Source organism: Paralichthys olivaceus, chromosome 16 (genome assembly GCF_024713975.1).
Source record: "Paralichthys olivaceus isolate ysfri-2021 chromosome 16, ASM2471397v2, whole genome shotgun sequence".
Taxonomy (NCBI): Eukaryota; Metazoa; Chordata; class Actinopteri; order Pleuronectiformes; family Paralichthyidae; genus Paralichthys; species Paralichthys olivaceus.
Window position 1 is genome coordinate 21,756,497 of NC_091108.1, and position 21,234 is coordinate 21,777,730.

Sequence of the window (21,234 nt, forward strand, 5' to 3'; positions counted from 1 at the left end):
CTTGGCTCATGTAAAGGGCCAGGGGAGTGCAGTGTTATATCTAGCAGGATTAAAACATGTGATATGTTGGATATTAAAACCATTTAAATAAACAGACAACCAGCGCTCTGTGGCAGTCAGTGGGGATGCCCTCATTGACATCCTGCAGCTGGGTCAAACCACAGGACCAAACCCCTGATCCTTGATTCTTTGACTCTGTGATTGTTGTAGCTCACCGTGTTGGACTGACACAGACACTCACTGGTCTTCATCGCGGCACCGACATTCATTCAGACCCGCTCCACAAAATAACTTCAACACTGATTGGACAAGTGGGCGAGAAGTGAAAGAAGCTGAGGACCACCCTGCAGAGCCAAAGTAGGGGGTATGGCGTGCGCGTGCGTGTGCGCGCGAGCGACTGCAGGAGGGGGCGTGGCTACGTCAGAAGGGGGTCGGAGTGGGAGGGGCGAAGCGGGCAGAAGGAGAGGGGAGCGGAGGGGATCGGGGCCGAGGGGAGGGGGGAGAGCGGTCGGTCCATGACATGAATGAACCATGTTCGGTAACGGAGGGTTAGCTCTCCCGGTCTGCTCCTTTCTGCTGCTGCACCTCCCGCTTCTCCCGCTGGCGAACAACTGGCCCGTTAAGGTAAATAGCTCGCGGAGGTTATCCGTCTGCAGAACGCGTTGGAGTCATGAGGGGGACTCGGTAGTTCGCTCCAATGGAGAACACTGAACTTCTCAAGTCTGTCACTCGGATGCTGCCTCGCTTGTCGTATAAGACACTGTCTGGTTTGACCTCTAAGAGCCATTTGATTCCAATTCGGCAGAGAGAGAATGAACACAGCAACCATGATGTGTGGGTTTGAGTGAAAGCCAAGAGGAGTTAGTGCTTCGAAGAAAAAAAACATGAAACCAAACTTTGTATTTAAAGATTGACTGTGACCGAATGCAGGACTATCACTGTTGTCTTCAGCGAACCTCCTACAGGACCCTGTGTGTGTGTGTGTGTGTGTGTGTGTGTGTGCGTGCGTGCGTGCGTGCGTGTGCGTGTGTCTTCAATGAAAAAACACCAGTTCATTTCTACTGCTGGTGATAGAGGCCCAAAAAGTTGTATTTACTGTAAAACTAATTTGTGGCTGTGTGTGTGTGTGTGTGTGTGTGTGTGTGTGTGTGTGTGAACGGTAATGACCTGTAGAAGGGGCTGTCTAACATGTGTTTACACCAGACGATAAACAAGGCAGCAGTGAAATGACATAAATGATGGAAGCTGTAAATGGAGTTTGTTGTACCCTCCTCTCCAAACCAGTTATAACTGAGGAAGGAGTCAAATCAAGCCTCATCCAATGAACGTGACCTGCTGTGTGTGGTTTATCTTAAGCATTAAAATACTTTCAGAGTGGGGTAAGATGTTTGGACTGTCATACTGCCCCCCCACCCCCGCCCCCCATTCAACAAAAGCTTAATAACAGCTGCTTTGTTGAACTTGAACCATTTTGTACATCGGATGTAAAGAAGCAGTGTTTGCAACTATTAATCATGTTTTATTAATGCAGATGGTTGCAAATGTAAATCATGCTCATTTGAGACCCTTAAGTTCTCATGGTATGTTCGGTTCTAATTCTTGTCTGCAGAGGCCATATGCTTCCTTTTCAAGGAACACATCTTTAGTCCACTATAGTTCTGGCAGTGTTAAGTCTTAACTTTACTTAAGAGGTTCTCTCTTAAACTGGACATTCAGGCAAATTCACTTAATTACATCTCAGAGCAATAACAGCAACTTACACAGATACTGGCTGAGTAATAACACTCTGGGAGTTTATTTTTCATTGATGGTTTTGGTCCACATACTTCACTTTACAGTTGTGTTGATGTTATCCTTGCTTATCCCTGAAGGCAGTTATTAAAACTACACAGCTTTTTTGTTGTATGGAATGCCTGTCTTTATTTGGCCAAGTAATGTGCTTAGTTAGTTTGACTCCAATCTCATAGATTTGCTGATTAGAAAACACGCCTTAACATTGGAAAGTCATATCATATCTGTTTGGCTACTCTGTTCATTGTGGGCATGATGCAGAGTTAGCTGAGTGACAAACAGAACGACCGGCTGCCTGTCTGACCAGAGGGCTGAAACTCTGACTGTTAGACTGTGTAAAGAAGACAACATGGTGAGAGCCAGCAGCCAGCCCATCAGGGTGACTTGGGCTTTCATGGTTGAAACTCTAAACAGATGCATTGCCAAAGACTGCGCAAACAATTGTTTGCAGACACCAGTTCTCACAGTTCTTCCTTTAAATGGTAAAAAAAATGCTCAGTTTCTTTGCTCATGACTGATCTGAGCAGTCTTGCAGCAGAGATGGTTGATAAAATGCCCCATGTTTGTCTGGTTAGCATAGATTTTTTAATTCGGTCCATTCATTCTTGCCAATGAAACAGAAAAAAAGGTTTAAAGTACAGTGAACTGAAAAGAGGCCTGGATAAAAGTGATGCCAGCAGTAAAATAGTAAAAAGTTGTGTAGTGCACACAGCAACTGGCATGACATCTAATATAGTCTTTTGGCAAGACATCAACTTCCAACAACGCTACAGCAGTCTTTGCTCATTATAACACACAAACATAATGAACCATAGCGATAGTGAAGTAATGATTCTATTTAAAGGATTGCATTCATTGTGGTAACTTCATTTTGTTTTAACTAGCAGTCGTTATTTTTCCTGTAAAGATGTGGAGAGACAAATGGCTTAATTCAACATGCACCTTTTTATCACGTATGCAGCTGTATGCTGAGCAACAGGCCTGTAGACAAAAAGATTTATTTTATATTTATGTGCAAATGTAGTGTTATTTTGATATAATCAAGGAACATTGCTCAGATGAAATAAATATTTAATTTCAGAGACATTATCTTTTCACTGTGTATTCATGTCTTTGCCCTCACACTAATTCAAAAGGAATTTGTAATTCTTTAAACTTAAACTTGCCACATAAATATTTTGATGACACACCTTAAATGGGCTATTTGCTAGAGTCTTTTGTTTACTCCCCAATTGAGTAGAAATGGTGCAAGTCTATTTATTTACTCCCCAAGAACTGTCTTTAGTGGTGGAACAGCAGTTTGAACTTTTGTTTGGTTTTTCTTGACGTTCGCATGCTTACCACCTTGTTCAGTCTCCTCACTTTTCGAATAATCTGAACTCTACACTTTCAACCAGTTCATAAACTTTCTGCTGGACTGAACCAAAATTGTATCATTGCAACAGTGGTAATAGTTGATCCATAGACAATGTTATAAATGGCCATTTTTACTATGATTTCAGGATCTGCTGCTCAGGAGCACAGAAATCACAATGACACACGATGGGGCTTCCACCTTCTAGTGTTCTTCTTTTATCTTCTTTGTTTTTGTGCAAAGGCAAGGAGAGAGCTTTTAATTGGAGACACATGTAGGTGTAAATGTAATCAGGTTAAAATTGAATATAGATAGAATCTGGATACAAAATGCATTGTTTAGTTTCTCCTCATCCTAATTCGTCCTTAAACTCCAAACCTCTAGAAGAAGTGTAGGACTGCTTTTGTACACAGAATTCTATCTTTTCTTCAGTGAATAATGTGACGTCTGACCCACTGTCATCTTTGTAGCTTTGATGGAAAGGAACTGTTTGTGTGTTTCTGTGTTGAATTAGCCAGAGGGTGATCTGACAGAGTAAAGAGCGTGTGTAGGCTTGTTTAGAACGCTGTTAGGACAACACAGTAGATGCATTTTGAGCCTTGATGTGTATGTGTGTTTGTCAGTTGTAGAATAAAAAAACATGTCACTGAGATTGATGTTGAAGCTAATTATATCTGTCTGAAACATGGTAAACCAAATCTCTTCTTCCAGCAGAGCAGAGGGCTTTGCTCTGTCCATTTTAAATTGGTTTTCATTTCATTTGTTCTAATTCCATGTCCAAATGGTGTTAGACACTGTCATTTACCTCTGGATGTACAAATATCTTTCAATGACCCTCCCTTAGTTTTCGTACTTTTCGAAAATGTTTGCTGATTCGCAGTTTCAATAATGATTAGTGATGATGTTGTAGCTATCCCAAAAAAGGGAAACATCATCATGTTGAGTGTAAAGGTGCTTAATGAATAATGAAACAGAAAACATCACGTTGGTTCCTCAAAGTATTTTTGATTCAGTCTGTTATCAGTATCAGTCCCTTTAAATGAGTAATTGCACAAACTATTTAAATTGAAATGAGCGATAAAAATGAGTAATTGACATCAGTAAACAGGAATTCTGAAACAAACACAACACTGACAGTCTACTGTCTCTCTGCATGTAATTATACGCCGTTTTCAGAGCGGATGGTTATTTTAAAGCTATTCTTCTAACATAATTCTCATCTGACAGCCAACATCTCATTAAATACAGTTACAGCTGTAGAGAAATGTGATAACAGTACACCCGTGATATTTAGTTATTAGTTAATTGTTTGAGTTGAATTGTCTTCTGTCCAAAATGCAAAAAATTAAGACATTTTTTTGTTCAAACCCCAAACTCAAACTTCACTTTAAACTGTGAGACAAAAACACTTCTTGTATATTTTTAGCTCATGCAGGTTTAGGAGAACTTGTAATCACTGAGATCACATCACTGAGATCACAGTGATTAGCCAGTCAAAACTCTAGGTTATTGCAGACACATTCCAGTGTAGTTTTGTGCAGATCAAACTTTTAGATTTGTAAGTTCAAGTTATTTTCACCTGTGAATTCAGCAATTTAATTGAGATTCAATACACTCAAATATTCCTATACGCTGGGGCACATGTTCCAAGTTCATGTATATGTGGTGTGTGTCTGCCAGGACAGAAGTGAAGGGAGGGTGGAGCAGCATAACATCCATCGACAATCACACAGCCATGGAGGTTTGAACGGCAAACAGCCAAGCAACAAGGTACTGCAGTTACTACACACACACTCCGTCTCATGTGTTTCATCATCTCACTTCTACGATGTAAATGGTATTTGTGTCTGACAATGTTATTAGTGTCTGACTGTAAATGTATTTATGGCTCCAGTAGGGCCATTGTAACATAGACCAACAGTTTTCAGTAAGCCCACACATCATCACCACAGGTTTGTGTCAGTGCTCTCTTGTCTCAGTTATGAAGGCTGGTTAATATTCAGAAACATTTTTAATCACACCTCTCCCTAGTTGAAATCACATGATTGCTCAGGTTGTTTTTCTCTGACTCAGTTCTGTATTTTTTTCTCCTAGGAGGAGGTGTTCCAATGGTGGGGGGAGTGGTCCAGTTGGTCTTCTTGTTCCAGGAGCTGTGGAGGAGGAGTGAGGAGTCAGGAGAGACACTGTCTCATACAGAGGTAGAGTTCTTTTATAAGATACAACTGCTCACATTCGTGTGCAACTGCTGGGTGTGCACAGACAGGAAAATAAGGCTTCAGAGTCTTTAGAAAGAAAGATATAACTATTTGAATATTTGATAAGTCATAACGACTCTCTCACACACACACACACACACACACACACACACACACAAACGCTATATATATATATATAAAGGTACAATGTACACTACACACTGTTGAAGAGTGAGCAGAGACATGGCCATATACGGAGGGAAGATAGGTAGAGTGTTGACAGAATGTGTGTTTGTAGCCATCTCGGGACCTTTGACCTTCCCCTGTCAGGCTTGCGGAAGTTTCTGTCAACCAAGATTAACACCACTCTGCCCTCACTGTTGGCCCTCAGTCTCCCCCCTTCTTCCCCTTTCTTTCCCCCGGCTTTGTTCCTGTCCTTCACATACTCTCCTCTCATGTCAGCCCCTTTCACACCTCTTTCCATTTATTGTTCCCCTTTTTTTGCCCTTTTTCCCAATTGTTGCACACACTCTTCCCTTCATTCCTTCTCAATTAATTCACTTACTTCACTTTTCTTCTTTCTTTCTGCTTTTCTTCTCGGCTGTCTTCCTCTCCTGTCCTCCCCTCATCACCCTCTACCAATTAGATGGGACACTTTCACATAGTGACCTCCCGCTCACCTCGTCCTGCTGTCTCTCCCACTTTACCTTCTAAACAGTGTAGGAGGATGGGCTGAAGAACGAGGCAGAGATAGATATAGAGGAGGTGTGTGTGTGTGTGTGTGTGTGTGTGTGTGTGTGTGTGTGTGTGTGTGTGTTGGTGTGGGGGGTTAACATGGTAATGAAAGACAGATGCATTTACTCCATGTTGGAGTTCTTTAGGTCCACAACACACCCATACAGAATGAGAATCATATTGAACATAAACTACAGCACTCTTCTTGGTACAAATGGTGCAGACACATGTTACTTGTTGCGAAATTTTGTAAACTTCTGAAGTACTGAGACCCTTGAGATGCATTTCCAACAGCTGGTTTCAAACCAATAAAGAGATCCCCACTCCTCTACTGTCAAAAAACTCTAAGTTGTTCCCGTTCATCCGAATCAGCTCATGTTGATAATATTTCATGTTTCCTCTTAAGACATAAATGTATGGACCTGTAAGTATAAGCTAATTTCAGACAGAAGACCTGCTGAGAATTGGGTCCAGAGTTTCTCCACAGTTTGCCTTTCACACATGCACAACGCAGCAGGGGGTTCTCTGCTCAGACGAGTTCACAAAAGCAACAAATTCTCCGCAGTATTCAGTTGAGGGGTGGAGCAGCAGAGGCAGTATTCTGTGGACGTTCTGTGGACTTTATGCTTGGAGGCCAGCATGACAAACTGTGGAGGCTCCCACTAGGACATTTGGGTTTACACATACACCTTCTTTGGACAAAATGCGGATGTTCCGTGTATGTCCGAAAGCAGCACCATCACACATTCACAGAGAAAACTAAACACAGAAGCAATAGCTCACATTTTCTACTGTGGCACAACATTTTTGTGTGAGTGAACAGGAGCATTTGGTGCATGTTAGTGATTTTTGAATAAAGGCAAAATGATAAAAAAAAAATCCTCTTGTAATAAAAAGAACTAGCTGCTGGAAGTTAATGAGATTCTAGCATGGGCCATAAAACCACAAACAAAGTTCCAAAAGAGGCAGCTTTATAGCTGCATAAAAAAGAATATTGATGAATGCATTTTTGAATCCATGTATTTGTTCAACTCTGTTTAGATGAGCAGTGGACTATAAGTGTGCAAAGTTGAATCATTGAAGGAAATCTGAAAAACAAATCTGGCATCAATATTTACAGGTTTTTAGGTTTTCACAATAACTGTAATAATGATGAAGAAATTGTGCAATAATGTATTCAGGTCACCATAGCAGTGTACCATAACAACTGCCTTTATGATAAGTGGAAGTGGAATTCCTTTCTTCACCTCGCTTTCTGAAGTTGTAAATGTTGACCACAATAAAAAGGTCTGAAACTGCAAAAAATGAGGGTGATTAGTTTGGCAGTTGGTGTGTATATGATGGAGGAGTGTAATGGGGATCGTTTCACCATCAGACAGTATAAAGCATTTTAAATGTGCTGTGTAAATTTGTTCCAAGTGTTCTATATGTGTTAGTATCGTTTTCTTGCATCGGCAGCTGTTACAGCTACTCATTACAGTATTTTGTGTGGCCACAATAGACTTCATACTTGAAGAAAGGTTTCAGGGTTAAAATGGTTTGTGTTCTTTTCTTCTTTCTGTTTCTCATACATTTTCAAACATCCACTAAACCATGACTGTTTAGCCCAGAGGCCCAGCCCTCAGTTTTGTGATTTACTGCCACTTTGATTCCTTCCAGTCAAACAAACCCTTAAGTCATACATCCAGTGGCGATGTAGGAAAAGTTTAGTTCCTTGACAAAGATTGACAGAGAGAGAATGTTCGGGAAACTGTTTAGAGGAGGAATGAATCAGAATATTCAGTTATTGCTTAAATGTCTGATAACGAAGGGGCTGTCAGAAACAATGAGTCCTGACTTCATCTCAGAATGTATCCATTGCTCACTTTTATAATCATCATAAAGTGCTTCTAGAGGCTGTTGCTGCTCCGACCGCTCCACTGAAAATGCTGTAACATCTGTCCTCCCATGTCCCTGGTGGAAAAATTAAAGCTTATGTCTAACGATAAAGCTGAGACAACCAAGCCCGAACACCTTCCCCTGCAAGTGGGTCTTGGATTTTATAAGATGCAGTCAGTCCAGATCAGCAGGTACAGCTCCATCAAAACCACAGTGGAAGTGGACCTGCTAGCAGAGTGGCTTAGCAACCTTTTCCTAAACATAACAAAGGCTGAGGTCATCCTGACCATCTGATTCACTGTGTGGTCTGGAAACTACAAAGTCTGTGATCATAAACCTTAATACATCAGAACAGATCATCAGTGCTGCTCTTGCCCACTGCACCCACTACACCTTCAGCAGTTAGAACACGCCACCCGCCGCAGCCATCGGCCTCTCATCCCCTTACGATCCAGGCAACGATGCCAGAGTATCAAGACCTCCTCTGCCTGGATAAACTAAAGCTTTTTACCCCAAGCTGTGAGGACACTCAACAGCTTGAGAGCCAAATAGTCCATGAGACACGATATTGTGTTTATACAAATGACATCAATAAAAGCTGTCGGACACTCTCCAAATTCTCCTATAGGTTTTCAATTACTTTGAGGTCTTGTGACTTTGAAGGCCAAAGCATATGATTCACATTATTTTCATACTCATGGAACCGATCAGTGAGCCTTCATCTCACATATTGAAGTGTGTGGTTTTTGCGTTGCAGCAAGTCCATTCTGTCACTGCTGTGTACATTAGCTTGCTGCCCAGCTGTTAGATATGTCAGTGAAACCATCAACGGAATCAGACCCACAGTGACCTGACGTGGTACAGAAACAGTTGGTATGGTGTATGAAATTGTCTGTGAGCGATTCATTTCCAGCTTTATAAAGCTTTGCATGGACCTCACTTTGCTTGACTTACTTGTCAAACACACAACTAAAGGAACTCTTTTTCAAAGTGCTTCAGGATTGAAGCAGAAAGGACGGATAAAACAATAACTGCCTGCTCCTGCTATACGGGAATCACTTTAATGCCAACAGACTTGTGTCAAATAAATCAAAAACATTCATTATGTTCTTCTAAACCAAAAATGTTCCTTCCTAATCCACTCACGTATTGTTCATTTCAGAAACTTTATTCAAATGTAAACCTTTGCAGCTCAATTGGAAAATTTCAGGTATTCATGTTCTCCCTGATAATGTGTCATAATTTCCCGAAATATATACAGTCAGTCAGTTGTTCTGAAAATGTTCTACCCACGAAAAACGAAACTCCTAACATGTAGGTGGGTTAAAATCTAGCACAAGAGCAGTCTCTTAGCTAAATCTCTATACAAATGTAGCTCTTGTAATCACAATGGCAACCTCACATACAAATGAGATCAGTTACTTGAAATAATCTTAAGTCTGATGTGGTGTTTGTCACACACTCAGTCAAAGTCCTGCCTATTACACTGTTTCCAGACCACAAAGGACACACATGGATTACACACATTCCATCTGTTTTCACTGGAAATACTGTTGCAGTCAAGAGATATTTGACACATATATATACATTTACCAGAGATTTAGGTTGCTATGTACTCCTGTGTTGTAACTGGTTGGCAGATTATGTGCTTCATGGGTTTTGTGCTGAAAATATTATATATTTAGATTTGATTTACTGCTTAAATTCAATGGATTTGTCTATTGTCCTTTTAATACAGCAGAGTCATCATATTGTATTTTGTCTCTACCTCAGGCTGTCAACCACACAGAACAACAGCTCATACTGTGTCGGCTCTCCTAAACAGTACCAGCTCTGTCCAAACCAGGTATGATCCAACATTCATATTTATTCAAAAGTTAACTGGCAGAAATGGAATTGTTCTGTAAACTGTTGGTATCTTTGTTTGTGTGTGGGGGGTTGGGTGTGGGTGTGTTGTTTTGTTGTGCTCTCAGCCCTGTCCCAGCCCCAGTGTTAGCTTCAAACAGCACCAGTGTTCCCAATTTAACTCCAAAGCCTTTGGAAGAAGATACTACCACTGGGTACCTCTTTACCCAGGTATAGTGTCCATCTATCAGTCTTTCTTTAATCTGTCTGTACTCACTGGCCTTGGTATGGCCTTTCTTCATACTTGTCTAGCTCACTATACTTGACATAAACATTCAAATATGCATGAACGCATGTGCCTCAGTAATTAAAGTAAATTATTGCAAAATGTTTGATTGTGAACGTAATGAATATAATTAGCTTTCACTGCTGACATTGTTTATTGAAGTCTTACTAACTTTGTGTCGTGAGTTTTTCAATCTGCTCTCTTTAATCATAGCTGCACCAGGCAACTTTGCACTTGGGTGATCCCAAATGATAACCACATGTAACTTACTGAGTGTTTTAGATTTTGTTCCTCAGTAATTGTGTCTTGTAACAGCAATAAAGTAAATATATTTTACAATATGTAATTTCCTGTGTAGCTGATTACATCAGCATCTCCAATAAGCCATGTGACCTGCAGTGTACAACCATCAGTGGTGAGCGACAGCTCCTAGTTCCTGCCCACGATGGTACATTCTGCCGGGATACTAAATACCATGGCGTCTGCATAGAGGGAATATGTCAGGTAATCCATCCAGGGAGAAGTGTCGTTTTGTATTATGTGTATTTAGTAACCTTTTTACTCTCATTTAAAGCAAATGTTTCTTCTATTAAATTGACTTTCTCAAGGAGTGAAGCCTCCAAATAACTCTCTTGCATGTTTTAACTTCTCTTCTCCTGCAGCCTGTAGGGTGTGATGGGGAGCTGTACAGCAGTAAGACAGTGGACAGATGTGGAGTGTGTGGAGGCAACGGGGCGTCATGCCAGCGCATCTCTGGATCATACAGGACGGCACTCACACAGTTAGGTAACACACACACACAAACACACATGCAGACAGATGTAGCCACTAGTATGAGATATGTTCCATTTTGATTATAGTCAAATTATCAAATGGAGAAATTGGTTACACTGGTGATACAATTCTTAATATGCTGGATCTACATTCATATTCATTCACAGTTTTGCATTTCATGTCCTGTCTTGAGGTATCTATCCATGTTTATTTTTGGTTTGATTTATTCTCTGGTTAAAATATTTTAATTTTACTTGATAGATTTGGACAAAAAATGGACAGACATTCATCTAGCACCATCATCAGGTGAACAGTGGTTTACGACCAGATACTGTAAAACTAATTCCCCTCTGCCTTGTTAGCTTTTAGGATGCTAAACTTAGTTGGTAAACATGGTAAACCTGAGAAACATGTTTGCATTGGCAATGTAAGCACTTTAGCATGCTGACGTTAGCAATTTAGCTCAGTTACGGCCTCTTAGCCCCAAAATAAGTCTCAAAACTCAGCACACAGTATTAACATCAAACCATGTGCATCTCTACATTTCATTAAATCTAAATTGGATGTATGTATGTGTTTTTATATTATTAGTGAGCGGAGATATTTGTAGAGCTGATATTTGCATTTCAGCTGAGTTAGTGTCTTTTCTTGGATTTATATTACACTCTTTGGTATCACTGTTTACTGATAACAGTTAACATCAGACAGTATTTCCTGTGGTTTAAAGAATTTCTTCCCTCAGGCTATGTGTTCATCACCAACATCCCGGCTGGAGCCACTGACATTCAGATCATAGAGAGACACAAGACTGAGAACATCCTGGGTGAGAACCTACAACTTCTTTAAGGTCAATATACTGAGTATGAAATCACCAGATTTAGATCATTTCAATCTGTAGCAGTAGTTTTTTATCGTGACATTCTATGTATTTCATTCACGAGGGTGAATCTTGCCTGGAGCTATATTTGAGCACACTATTCAGTGATAATTATGTTTTTCACATCTCACTCTGGATCATTCCAAATCAAGAACCCGTAGCTCTATTATAGGTACCTCTAACTACTTATCTGTATTTTTTCTATGAGGAAAAAATATATGAATAACCTTTGATTGAATTTGATCGATTGATAATGTTTCCTGTCATATGTAGCCCTGTCAGACGAAGACGGTCATTTCTTCTTCAATGGAAACACGGTGTTTGACAACCCACAAAACTTCCTCGTGGCAGGAACAGTTTTCAAGTACAGACGTCCAAGCAATGTGTTCTCTGATGGGCTGGAGTACATCATTGCACAGGGGCCAACACTGCAGGGCCTCAATGTTATGGTATTGCATGCACACACACACACACACACACACACACACACACACACACACACACCCCTTTTGCAGCGAATGTGTCCCATTTGTGCATTTTAAACAATATTTAATTCTTGTGTGTGCAGTACTACAATTTGAATGGGAAGCTCCCCCACATCACCTACGAGTACACCATCCCCCTCGAGTCTTATGACATCACTGCTGCAGAGGGTGTCACTACAAGCCCTGGCCACTCCCACCTTAACTTCACCTACAATGAGGTAAGTGACGATGTGATTGGGGATCACATTAAGTCGACGAACCACAGCAGAGCGTTTGTGACATCTCGCCATCCCTACAACACCCAGCTGGGAGCTGATGACCAATCAGATATCCAGCTGTCTGAAGAGGAAGAGGAGGAGGAGGAGGAAGTCGTGTGGGAAATCAGGACACCCAGCCCTCCACCGCCAGCGGCAATGTTGGTCTATAGACCGGCTGATGTCACCAGTCATGTGTTCAGCCACAATGATGTTGAAGAGCAGGGACCTCCAGCGCCATCGGGTTACCGTGAGTCACAGACTAATCTGTCCTATCATAAATAATACGCCTTTTGCATTTAAATGAACTACACATTTTCGCGTAGAAGTTGCCCTTAGACAGGGCTTCAGACGACATTAATTCCCTTTCATAATGAAATAAATGTTTTTTTTTGTTGCGGCCCACTGTTAGTTTTCTCTGTTTTCACATCGATGCACTCTATCTCTATCCTCTATCCCCCTTCTTGATGTAACTGTCCATTTAACTGATTTGTAAAGTTAGAAGTTGCCCTAACCCTAAAATGTTTTCAGACACTAATTCATCTGTGGACTATCAAACACTTTCTTTATATTTCTGCTCATTTAGGGAGTTCCTCCAATTTAATTGATGAGCCGTCCACTGCGGATGAAAACACACTGGTGCTCGCTTTTCCAGGTAGGAAACACATTTTTCTATAGTTTTCGTCTATTACAATATTACATTATTACTATATGTACTCTGAAGGGATTTCAAGGCCCTGGACAATATTTGCAAAAACCACCCATGCAGTGGTGCCTGGAGAAGCAGGTATACACTTAATTTATGCTATAGATTTTATTCATATCAACATGATTAAAGATTAAATGTCGTGTGTTATAAACCCCAAAATAAGCCAATAGTATTTGCACACTGTCACTTAATTTATAATGCAGATGCAGCTTTTTCATCAATACAAGACAACTGCATGATTATACATTTTGAGTCAACAATAAAATAATTCCTTTCTCACATGAAAATTGTTTTCTCATCTTGCAAGTAGCTGTTCCAACTGTCACTTGGAACAGCTATGCAAAAGATAGTGTAGGCCAGTGCGCCACCATTGCAGGTGAACATTGTTTGTTAAAGGACAGTTTGAGTATAACCCTGGATAAATATTACAGTTTGTAAATATTACAATATAAATAACTCTGCTGCATATTTCACATAATTTACAAGGTTCATCCACAGGTAGTCAAAGTGTTCACTCAGCAACTCTGCCTGAAGAAGCCCCGTATCTGCTGCTGGATACAATACAATACAACCAGACCCATTCAAACACACACACCCTCACACAGTCAAACACATACTCTGTCACACACACACTCACTGAGCCTCATTCACCAGCAGAAACACAAGCAGATACATTGTCTCCCTTAGACTCAGGAACACACACAGACACACAGCTGGAAATACACTCAGACACGCACTCCATTACACACACAGAAACAGAACCCGTCACACACTCGGACACACACACTGCCATCTTGGTGCAGCTGCAGCAGGTGTCTGCAGTCCAGGCAGCCAACACAGAGAGGTATGAGAGAACAGCTGTTCACGTCTCATTTATGCCACATGATGTTTAGCAGCTTGAATCCTTAGTGCTCATTGTGTTACTCAGTATTCAGATCACCATTCATTTACTCTGTGCTTATTATTTGTAAAACCAAGTGACCAGGTTATGGTCGTTTGTTTCCAGTAAGCTGAATATTTCAATGTCATAGACCTTGTTTGTGCAACCACAGATTTCTCTGCTATGTATACAAAGCAAAGTCAGCACTGAGACAGCAGCTTCTATTATTACTACAGTTAAGTTATAGGACAGTGGAGAAACCTACTGACCTGCTGCAAGTATACACAGATTCACAGTAAGCAGGTTGTTTGCTGTGCTTGTAAACACATTCTCCAACTACACATATTCATCTGATTCATCTGGCATTAGATAGATATTTGATGTTGAACATCAATAAACAGTCAGACCTCTGTATAAATGATGGACCTAATTAATGAGTGACTTATTTAACACACTTTTCTTATGTAAGCACCACAGCTGTTAGATTAGTGTATTTATACAAAAATAATAAAATGGTAAAATCCAGGCTTCAAACTGTACCTGTGTGTCTCCATCTTTCTCCCTAGCAATGACTTTGATGTGGGTCTAGACCCAGATATTAGTCTGGCAGACATGTATCGCTGGAAGGTTTCTGCTTATGCTCCGTGCAGCTCAACCTGTACAACAGGTAAACTCAAACTCACAAAATGCAATATGACGATACGCACATTTATCACATGTGTAACCATAGTGACAATTTTAACACAATCTGTCTCTTTATTCTTTGATAATGGACTGGTGTTCTGCATTATACTGCACATAGACAGTGTTGTTGATCTCTATCTGCACAATGTGTACACTCTGTTAACACTGTGCGTCTGTGTGTATTACCAGGTATCACCACTAGTTATGCCCTGTGTGTCCGTTATGATGGTACTGAAGTGGATGACAGTTACTGTGACTCTCTGACTAGGCCAGAGCCCACACATGAGTTCTGCACCGGAAAGGAATGTCCTCCAAGGTGCTGCCTTTACTGTTTTAACTCCATAACTGACACATACTGCACAGCATGACGTTTGCTTAAGTCTTCATAGTTTAACATGTATCATCCTCAAATTAATACATTTGTTTATATCAGGATATCCTGAAAGCCCTAAATTAGGCAAGTTTGTATCAACTACAGCCCTAAACATTACACTGATGTACCCACCTCAGAAAAACTGATAAAACCAACCAAATACAATTTTTTTTACTAAACAATTAATAACCTGCAAGTGAGTTGATTAAGATGGATTTGACTTTGTCTTCTTTATTTGTACACTCTGTTGTTAAGTCTATAGTATGAAGTATTTTCACTTGACTATATTGTTTCATTTTCTTGTAAAATGAGTAAGATTTGTACAGGCTTTGAACATATTGATGGTTCTTAGTGGGAGTAAAAAAGACACACTGCTGAACAGGAATGCTTGACAATTATCACCATACTGCCATGGAAGTAACACAAAGATGAATGGGTAGAGTGAGTTTCACTGGCGTTATCTCATTTTTCTTCAAACAAGAACCCATGCCATAACATGGCCATAACAGAAAAGAATTGCTACACATAATGGCTTTATGAGACCTAACAATCAACACCTTCTCACCTCTTTCTCCTCAGGTGGGAGACCAGTGGCTGGAGTGAGTGCTCTCGAACCTGTGGCGAGGGAGTTCAGTACCGCACTGTGCGCTGCTGGAAGATGCTGTCGCCAGGTCTTGACTCCTCCGTCTATGATTCACTGTGTCTGGCACATGACCTGCACAAACCTGCTAACAGAAAGGTCTGCCTTGGCCAGAGCTGTGGACCACAGTGGGAGGTGTCTGAGTGGTCACAGGTAATACAGAAAGCAAGAGCAATCATCCTGGTGTTGTGACATCATTGATGTGACTATTATTTGTTACCAGAATTCAGTTTTGGATACATCTTTAAGTTAAATTCTTAGAAATCAGACATTGGTATGGTCAAAGAAGCAAAAGGCAGAAACAGTGTCCAAGAACTGCCAGCATGCATTCTATCATTGCTGAGGTGGAGTCTCGACCTCGAGTCCAAGTCTGAGTTACCAGAAGAAGAAACTAAGTCAAGTCGGAGTCCAAAAAGTACAAGTTTCTGGGCGTCTTCTCAAGCATCTTAGCACTGACAGTTTGAATCTGCACATGAAATGAAATAGTGTCACATTAATCTTATAATATCCCAAATCCCTAATTATACTGGCCTATTACAAAAAAAACAACGGAAAATGTTTTCGTCCTTAACTTTAAAGTCTAAATGCTCGTGTGCCCGAGTAAAAGCTGAGTCACATAATAATTTAATAATTATTAATAATAATTGATTACCCTGCAGAACTGAACAGAGAAGCAGAACTGCCCAAATGTCTTTGGAGACTTTCCTGTTCCTGCATCACAACAGGGATGTGAAATCCCTCAACATATGCTGTGTCAGGAAGCATCCTCCCTCTGTGGATGAACCAGCTGAGCTCATCTCTCTCTCGGTTCAGGGCAGCAGATGAACACCCTCAGATTGTTGGAACGCTTCACTTCCCTCTACCACTTGTATGAACAGTTTCTTGTGACCAAACATGAGGGTGGGAGAAATATTGACCGGTGTTATTTTATAGCTGTTTCTCACAAAATATGAATTTGTGAATCTAATGTCACTGTCTGCTGCTAAGGTGCACAACACCTGGTCCTGAACCCGACCCCTGCATCTTCTCTCGTCTCCGTCTTATCAGCATTTTCATGCTAAGATGATCAAATCAAACATAGTCATCTTGAAACAGATTTTGAAGAAGATACTCCTGAGACAAAATTACAGAAAAAAACAAACTCCTCCTCCATGTCAATATATGAAAAATAAAAATGTATCCCCCAAAGATTTGCAATTTACAGTCATGATATAGCTCAAATAAAACCAAACATTCCCTCTTACTATTTTTCTGTTTGTGAAACCGACTCCAAAACACACTGAATGTTCACTTGGCTCCTGCTACACGTTCATTTTCATGCTGTGCTTAATAAATGCGTAGTTATTTATTAAGAATTTACACTTAAGAACAATAAAAAAGGAAATATTTAAAGTTCAATACTTGTTTTTAGGCACTTATGTTTGTGTTTGCGCTTGTGTTTGTTGTGTGCGTTAGTGCTCGGCACGTTGTGGCTCTCGTGGTGTTCGGACTCGGGAGGTTCGTTGCTCCATGGAGATGAAACTATGTAACAAGTCCTCTCAGCCAATAGAAAATCAGGAGTGTGAGGGCCCGCCCTGTGACAGAAGATGGACAGTTTCCGACTGGGGACCTGTGAGTTGTATAACACACACACACGCACGTAGGCACATGCACACACACACACACACACACACACCAGACCATTTGATTTAAATGTTTGTGTTTATGTGTCAGTGCTCAGGTGTGTGTGGAGAGGGAAGGATGGTGCGTGCGGTGACATGTCGTTCGTCAGGTGGTGTAGTGATGTCAGAAGAGCAGTGTGACCAATCACTACGTCCGCTGGCCATCTATCCCTGTGGTGACAGAAACTGCGCCCCCCATTGGGTGGAACAAGAATGGCAGCAGGTGAGCGTTGAAAGAACCAGTTTGTGGAAGTGTCGTTCACCTTTGAGAGAGCATGTTTGGTTCGTCTGTGTAAGATGGTGAAAATCAGAGTCCGTCCTCACTGATATGTTAAGTTTACATGTGTGTTTGCTTCATGTTCCATGGCCGTGTCAGTGTAACGCCACCTGTGGTCGCGGTGTGCGGCAGCGTCAGGTGGTGTGCGCTGGGCTGGAAGGTGGTGTGTTCAAAGAGTTTCCAGACAGTAGCTGTGACCAAAATAACAAACCAGAGACCAGCTCTTCCTGCTTCCAGAGACCCTGCTCCAAATGGTTCACCACATCCTGGTCCCAGGTAACTCCCAGTCTGAGTTTATGCAAAACTACTGATCCAAAACACTACCATAGTGATTTAAAACCACGGCTAGTGGGTTGTATATAATAACTGTACCTCCATACATAACATTCTGTGTTCATCTCATTTTTTATGTTGTGCTGTATAAGAGCTGTGTCTGTAGGTCATTAGGTCATATTATCATTAACAAAAAGTCCTGTTCCCTCACGACCCCTCAGTGCAGTAAGACCTGTGGGAGTGGAGTCCAGGTTCGAGAAGTCAAGTGTTACCAGGGGGAGGAGCTGGTAACCAGGGGCCACAGCTGCGACTCAGCCCTCAAGCCAGAAGCCAGACAGAGCTGTGAGATCCAGAGCTGTCCGACAGACGCACCAGGTACGAAAACAAACACGGGGTGTGCTTTCACTGGAGCTGATGCAACATGTCAGTACTCTTACAGCTCGCACATAAATCAACTCCCAGATGCATCACTGTGACTGTTTTTCTGCAGTGTCCTAACGAATTAAGTGGAACATTTAGTATTTTTCATGTCTTCATTTTTGATGTCTTTCATGCTTTCGTGCAGCAGCGGCTCCAGCAGCATCAGTAGCGGTAGACGACTCCTGCCAAGATAAGCCAACAGCCAACTGTGCCCTCGTCCTCAAAGTGAAACTGTGCTCCCATTGGTACTACAGAAAGGCCTGCTGCCAGTCCTGTAAGGCACCAAAACCCTGAGGTCTCAACTGTAACCTCCCACCTTGTCCCCTCAACACCAACCACTGGTACCAACGGTCACACCACATCCTTTTTGGTGCTACACAAAAGCCTGCTGCTAGCAATGTACGGCCTTAGGACATCGACATTTACCTTATTAATGTTAGCCTATCACTGATGTCAAAGGTCAATCTGTGGTCACTGTCTTCTACTTGTCAATGTTATTCCTTTACTCTTCTAACCTCATGTCAAACATTTTGTTAATCCTTTTTTTGAGGAAGCATCATCACTACTAAGAATAATGCAATCATAACAACTCGTAGTGCAAACAGTACTACAGTAAAGTAGTTTTGCACGTGTCCTGCTCTGTAGCAATATTTTACAACTGGAAATTTACTTAAAATACTGAAAGCATCAACCGTGACACAACAGACAAGCTCCTCACACAGAGGCCCTGACCACCTCCTACCCAGACAATGTGAAGATAGACTAGCTTTAGACACACTGGGATGTCTGTTCATCTGTTCTCCACAACAGCACATGCAATTCAGTCTTTTAAAATAACCTTTCTCCAGTGTTTCCAGTACTTTATTCTGTATCTCACTATTTTAATGGATAAAATCCCTCTTCATCTGTCCATCACTCCAAGTATGTCCCATCAAGTTCTGGTTGGTAAATGTCTATAATCTCTCCATTACCTCACTCCTTTCTTTAAGGTGCTACGTTCCATGAAGAAATAGTGGATCCAAAGTTCATGAAAGACCAAATGCAGCTTTGTTGTTAGTGTGGCAAATGACCAGGACAAGACCTGGGAAACATTGTGACTGGGGGGTTCTCAGCGTTTGTCTCGTCCTGTCCTGCTTTACATACACAGCCTCAGACAGACCGCTTGGTTCAGCTGTACTGCTGGTGCATTGATGATTTGTAAATATGCTCTTTTTCTGCCACTGTCCATTTTGACTACAAAATAACAAGCTGCAGCACTTTTGTACTGCATCTAGCAGGCGCTCAAAACAAACTTTGAGACAACTACAACATGAAGACAGGCATCAGTCCATGGTAATTCAACTCACTGCAACATTAGCTGACATAAGAAATCCCATTCATTCATTCAAAGCATAATACTGAAAATCTACTTTTAATGCACTCCTATAGATGCTTACACTACATCAACAAAACTCACAGACAGCAAAGTAAAAACACTTTGTCGCTTCACCTAGTGGAACAAGTCTGGTGTCATCAGAGACAATCATGAGGCTGCATCCTTCATAAGTCTAGCTTTAGACTGAACAAACAGTTTAGTGTTCTACATAAAAAGGTGGACTTTTGGGGACATTTGTTTATAGGAAATTGTTTATGGTCTAATCCAGACTGGGATGAGAATCAGCACCATCAGTGTGATCCCGGTCTGTCTTCAGTTGATATATGTCCAATATGTTTTGAGCCTTGCTTAGCACAAAGCCTGGAGGTAGTTAGAAACTAGTGGCATACTGTATATAACACACCTTTCTGTCAAGAATGAAACAAATCTTCAAACAACAAGCTGTTATTTAAACCTTGTTTCAAAACTTTTGTAGTGTGATTCTAAAAGAGAACGCTCTTTTAGAATCACACAGTCTGTTACAAGTGATCCCGAGGACACCTGACGACTTTTTCTCTAGAATGACTTTGGATAGCTTGAAACAATAAAACTGTCCAATTTGGGAAAATAATTAAGTCAATGAAAGTGCTGTGAAAAGTAGCATCTGCAGGTACATGAATTCCTGAGAACATGGTTACTTTCACGTCAGCTTTTCACATGTGACGACTCAAGTAGGAAGTAAACGGAACTGTTGAGTTACTGTACAAACAGAGCAGAAACAGCTGAGGAACAGGACTGTGGTGCTGCACCAAGATTGCTGCCAGTGAAGACTGTTGGGGCCAATCTCATCTATCCAAAACACTGTGTAAACATGACTGTCAGCGTCGGGCAGAGTGTTGTTTACCTATTGTGACACTGCCCACAGAGCTGCTGCTGCTGTTTTTGTTTACTGTATCACACAAAGAATAAAAGAGCAGCTGTTTTTTGACAAGGAGCGTGTCTGGCCTGTGACTGCTGCTCCTCCTGGTGGACTAACACTGGACTGAACGTAGAGTTTGGCCACTTGCCCATTTCTGTGATTCACACTTCTCTTAAATGTGATTACATCCTAACCATCGGGATTCTGGAACTGGAGACAGAGTTTTTTTTTTTACTTCACATAGATGGTTAAGCCTCCAATTGATTAAAATGTAAACGTGATAGAGCTTTTTATCCAGACTGCTCACTGTTTACTGGTATTTGTTTACAGGCCAGTATTGCCCAGTCTAATATAGTGACGACTAAGACCTATTATCCAACTGCTAATGCAGCGTCTATGTATATATGTCTATGTGCATGCATAGAACCCACTACTGTTATGGATGTTTTCTGGATTAGGGTGAAAGGAGAACTCAGGCAGCAGTTGATGTCTTAGGCAGAAGATTTTAATGTAGACTTGATGCATCAAGAAGACCAGAAGGTGGAACAATATACAAACACTAACAGAGCA

General features: G+C 41.2%; 1 protein-coding gene across 3 annotated transcripts; it reads left to right on the forward strand.

Moving 5' to 3' along the window:
- Window positions 1–490: 490 nt before the first annotated feature.
- On the forward strand, window positions 491–20,737 carry LOC109647873 (ADAMTS-like protein 2). Of its 3 annotated transcripts, XM_020113694.2 has the most exons (21): window positions 491–624; window positions 4,826–4,915; window positions 5,240–5,343; window positions 9,727–9,799; window positions 9,927–10,029; window positions 10,443–10,588; window positions 10,747–10,870; window positions 11,601–11,681; window positions 12,009–12,184; window positions 12,304–12,438; window positions 12,526–12,724; window positions 13,061–13,129; window positions 13,670–14,027; window positions 14,630–14,730; window positions 14,937–15,063; window positions 15,700–15,913; window positions 17,216–17,371; window positions 17,474–17,644; window positions 17,798–17,974; window positions 18,193–18,346; window positions 18,537–20,737. In XM_020113694.2, the coding sequence occupies exons 1-21, from the start codon at window positions 532–534 to the stop codon at window positions 18,683–18,685; spliced, it is 3,000 nt and encodes a 999-aa protein (XP_019969253.1). In that variant the 5' UTR covers window positions 491–531; the 3' UTR covers window positions 18,686–20,737. The 3 variants fall into 3 exon arrangements, with proteins under 3 accessions (XP_019969253.1, XP_019969244.1, XP_069367786.1); XM_020113685.2 differs by having other exon boundaries at window positions 12,304–12,724; window positions 13,682–14,027; XM_069511685.1 differs by having other exon boundaries at window positions 12,304–12,724; window positions 13,682–14,027; window positions 18,540–18,830.
- The last annotated feature ends 497 nt before the right edge of the window (window positions 20,738–21,234 follow it).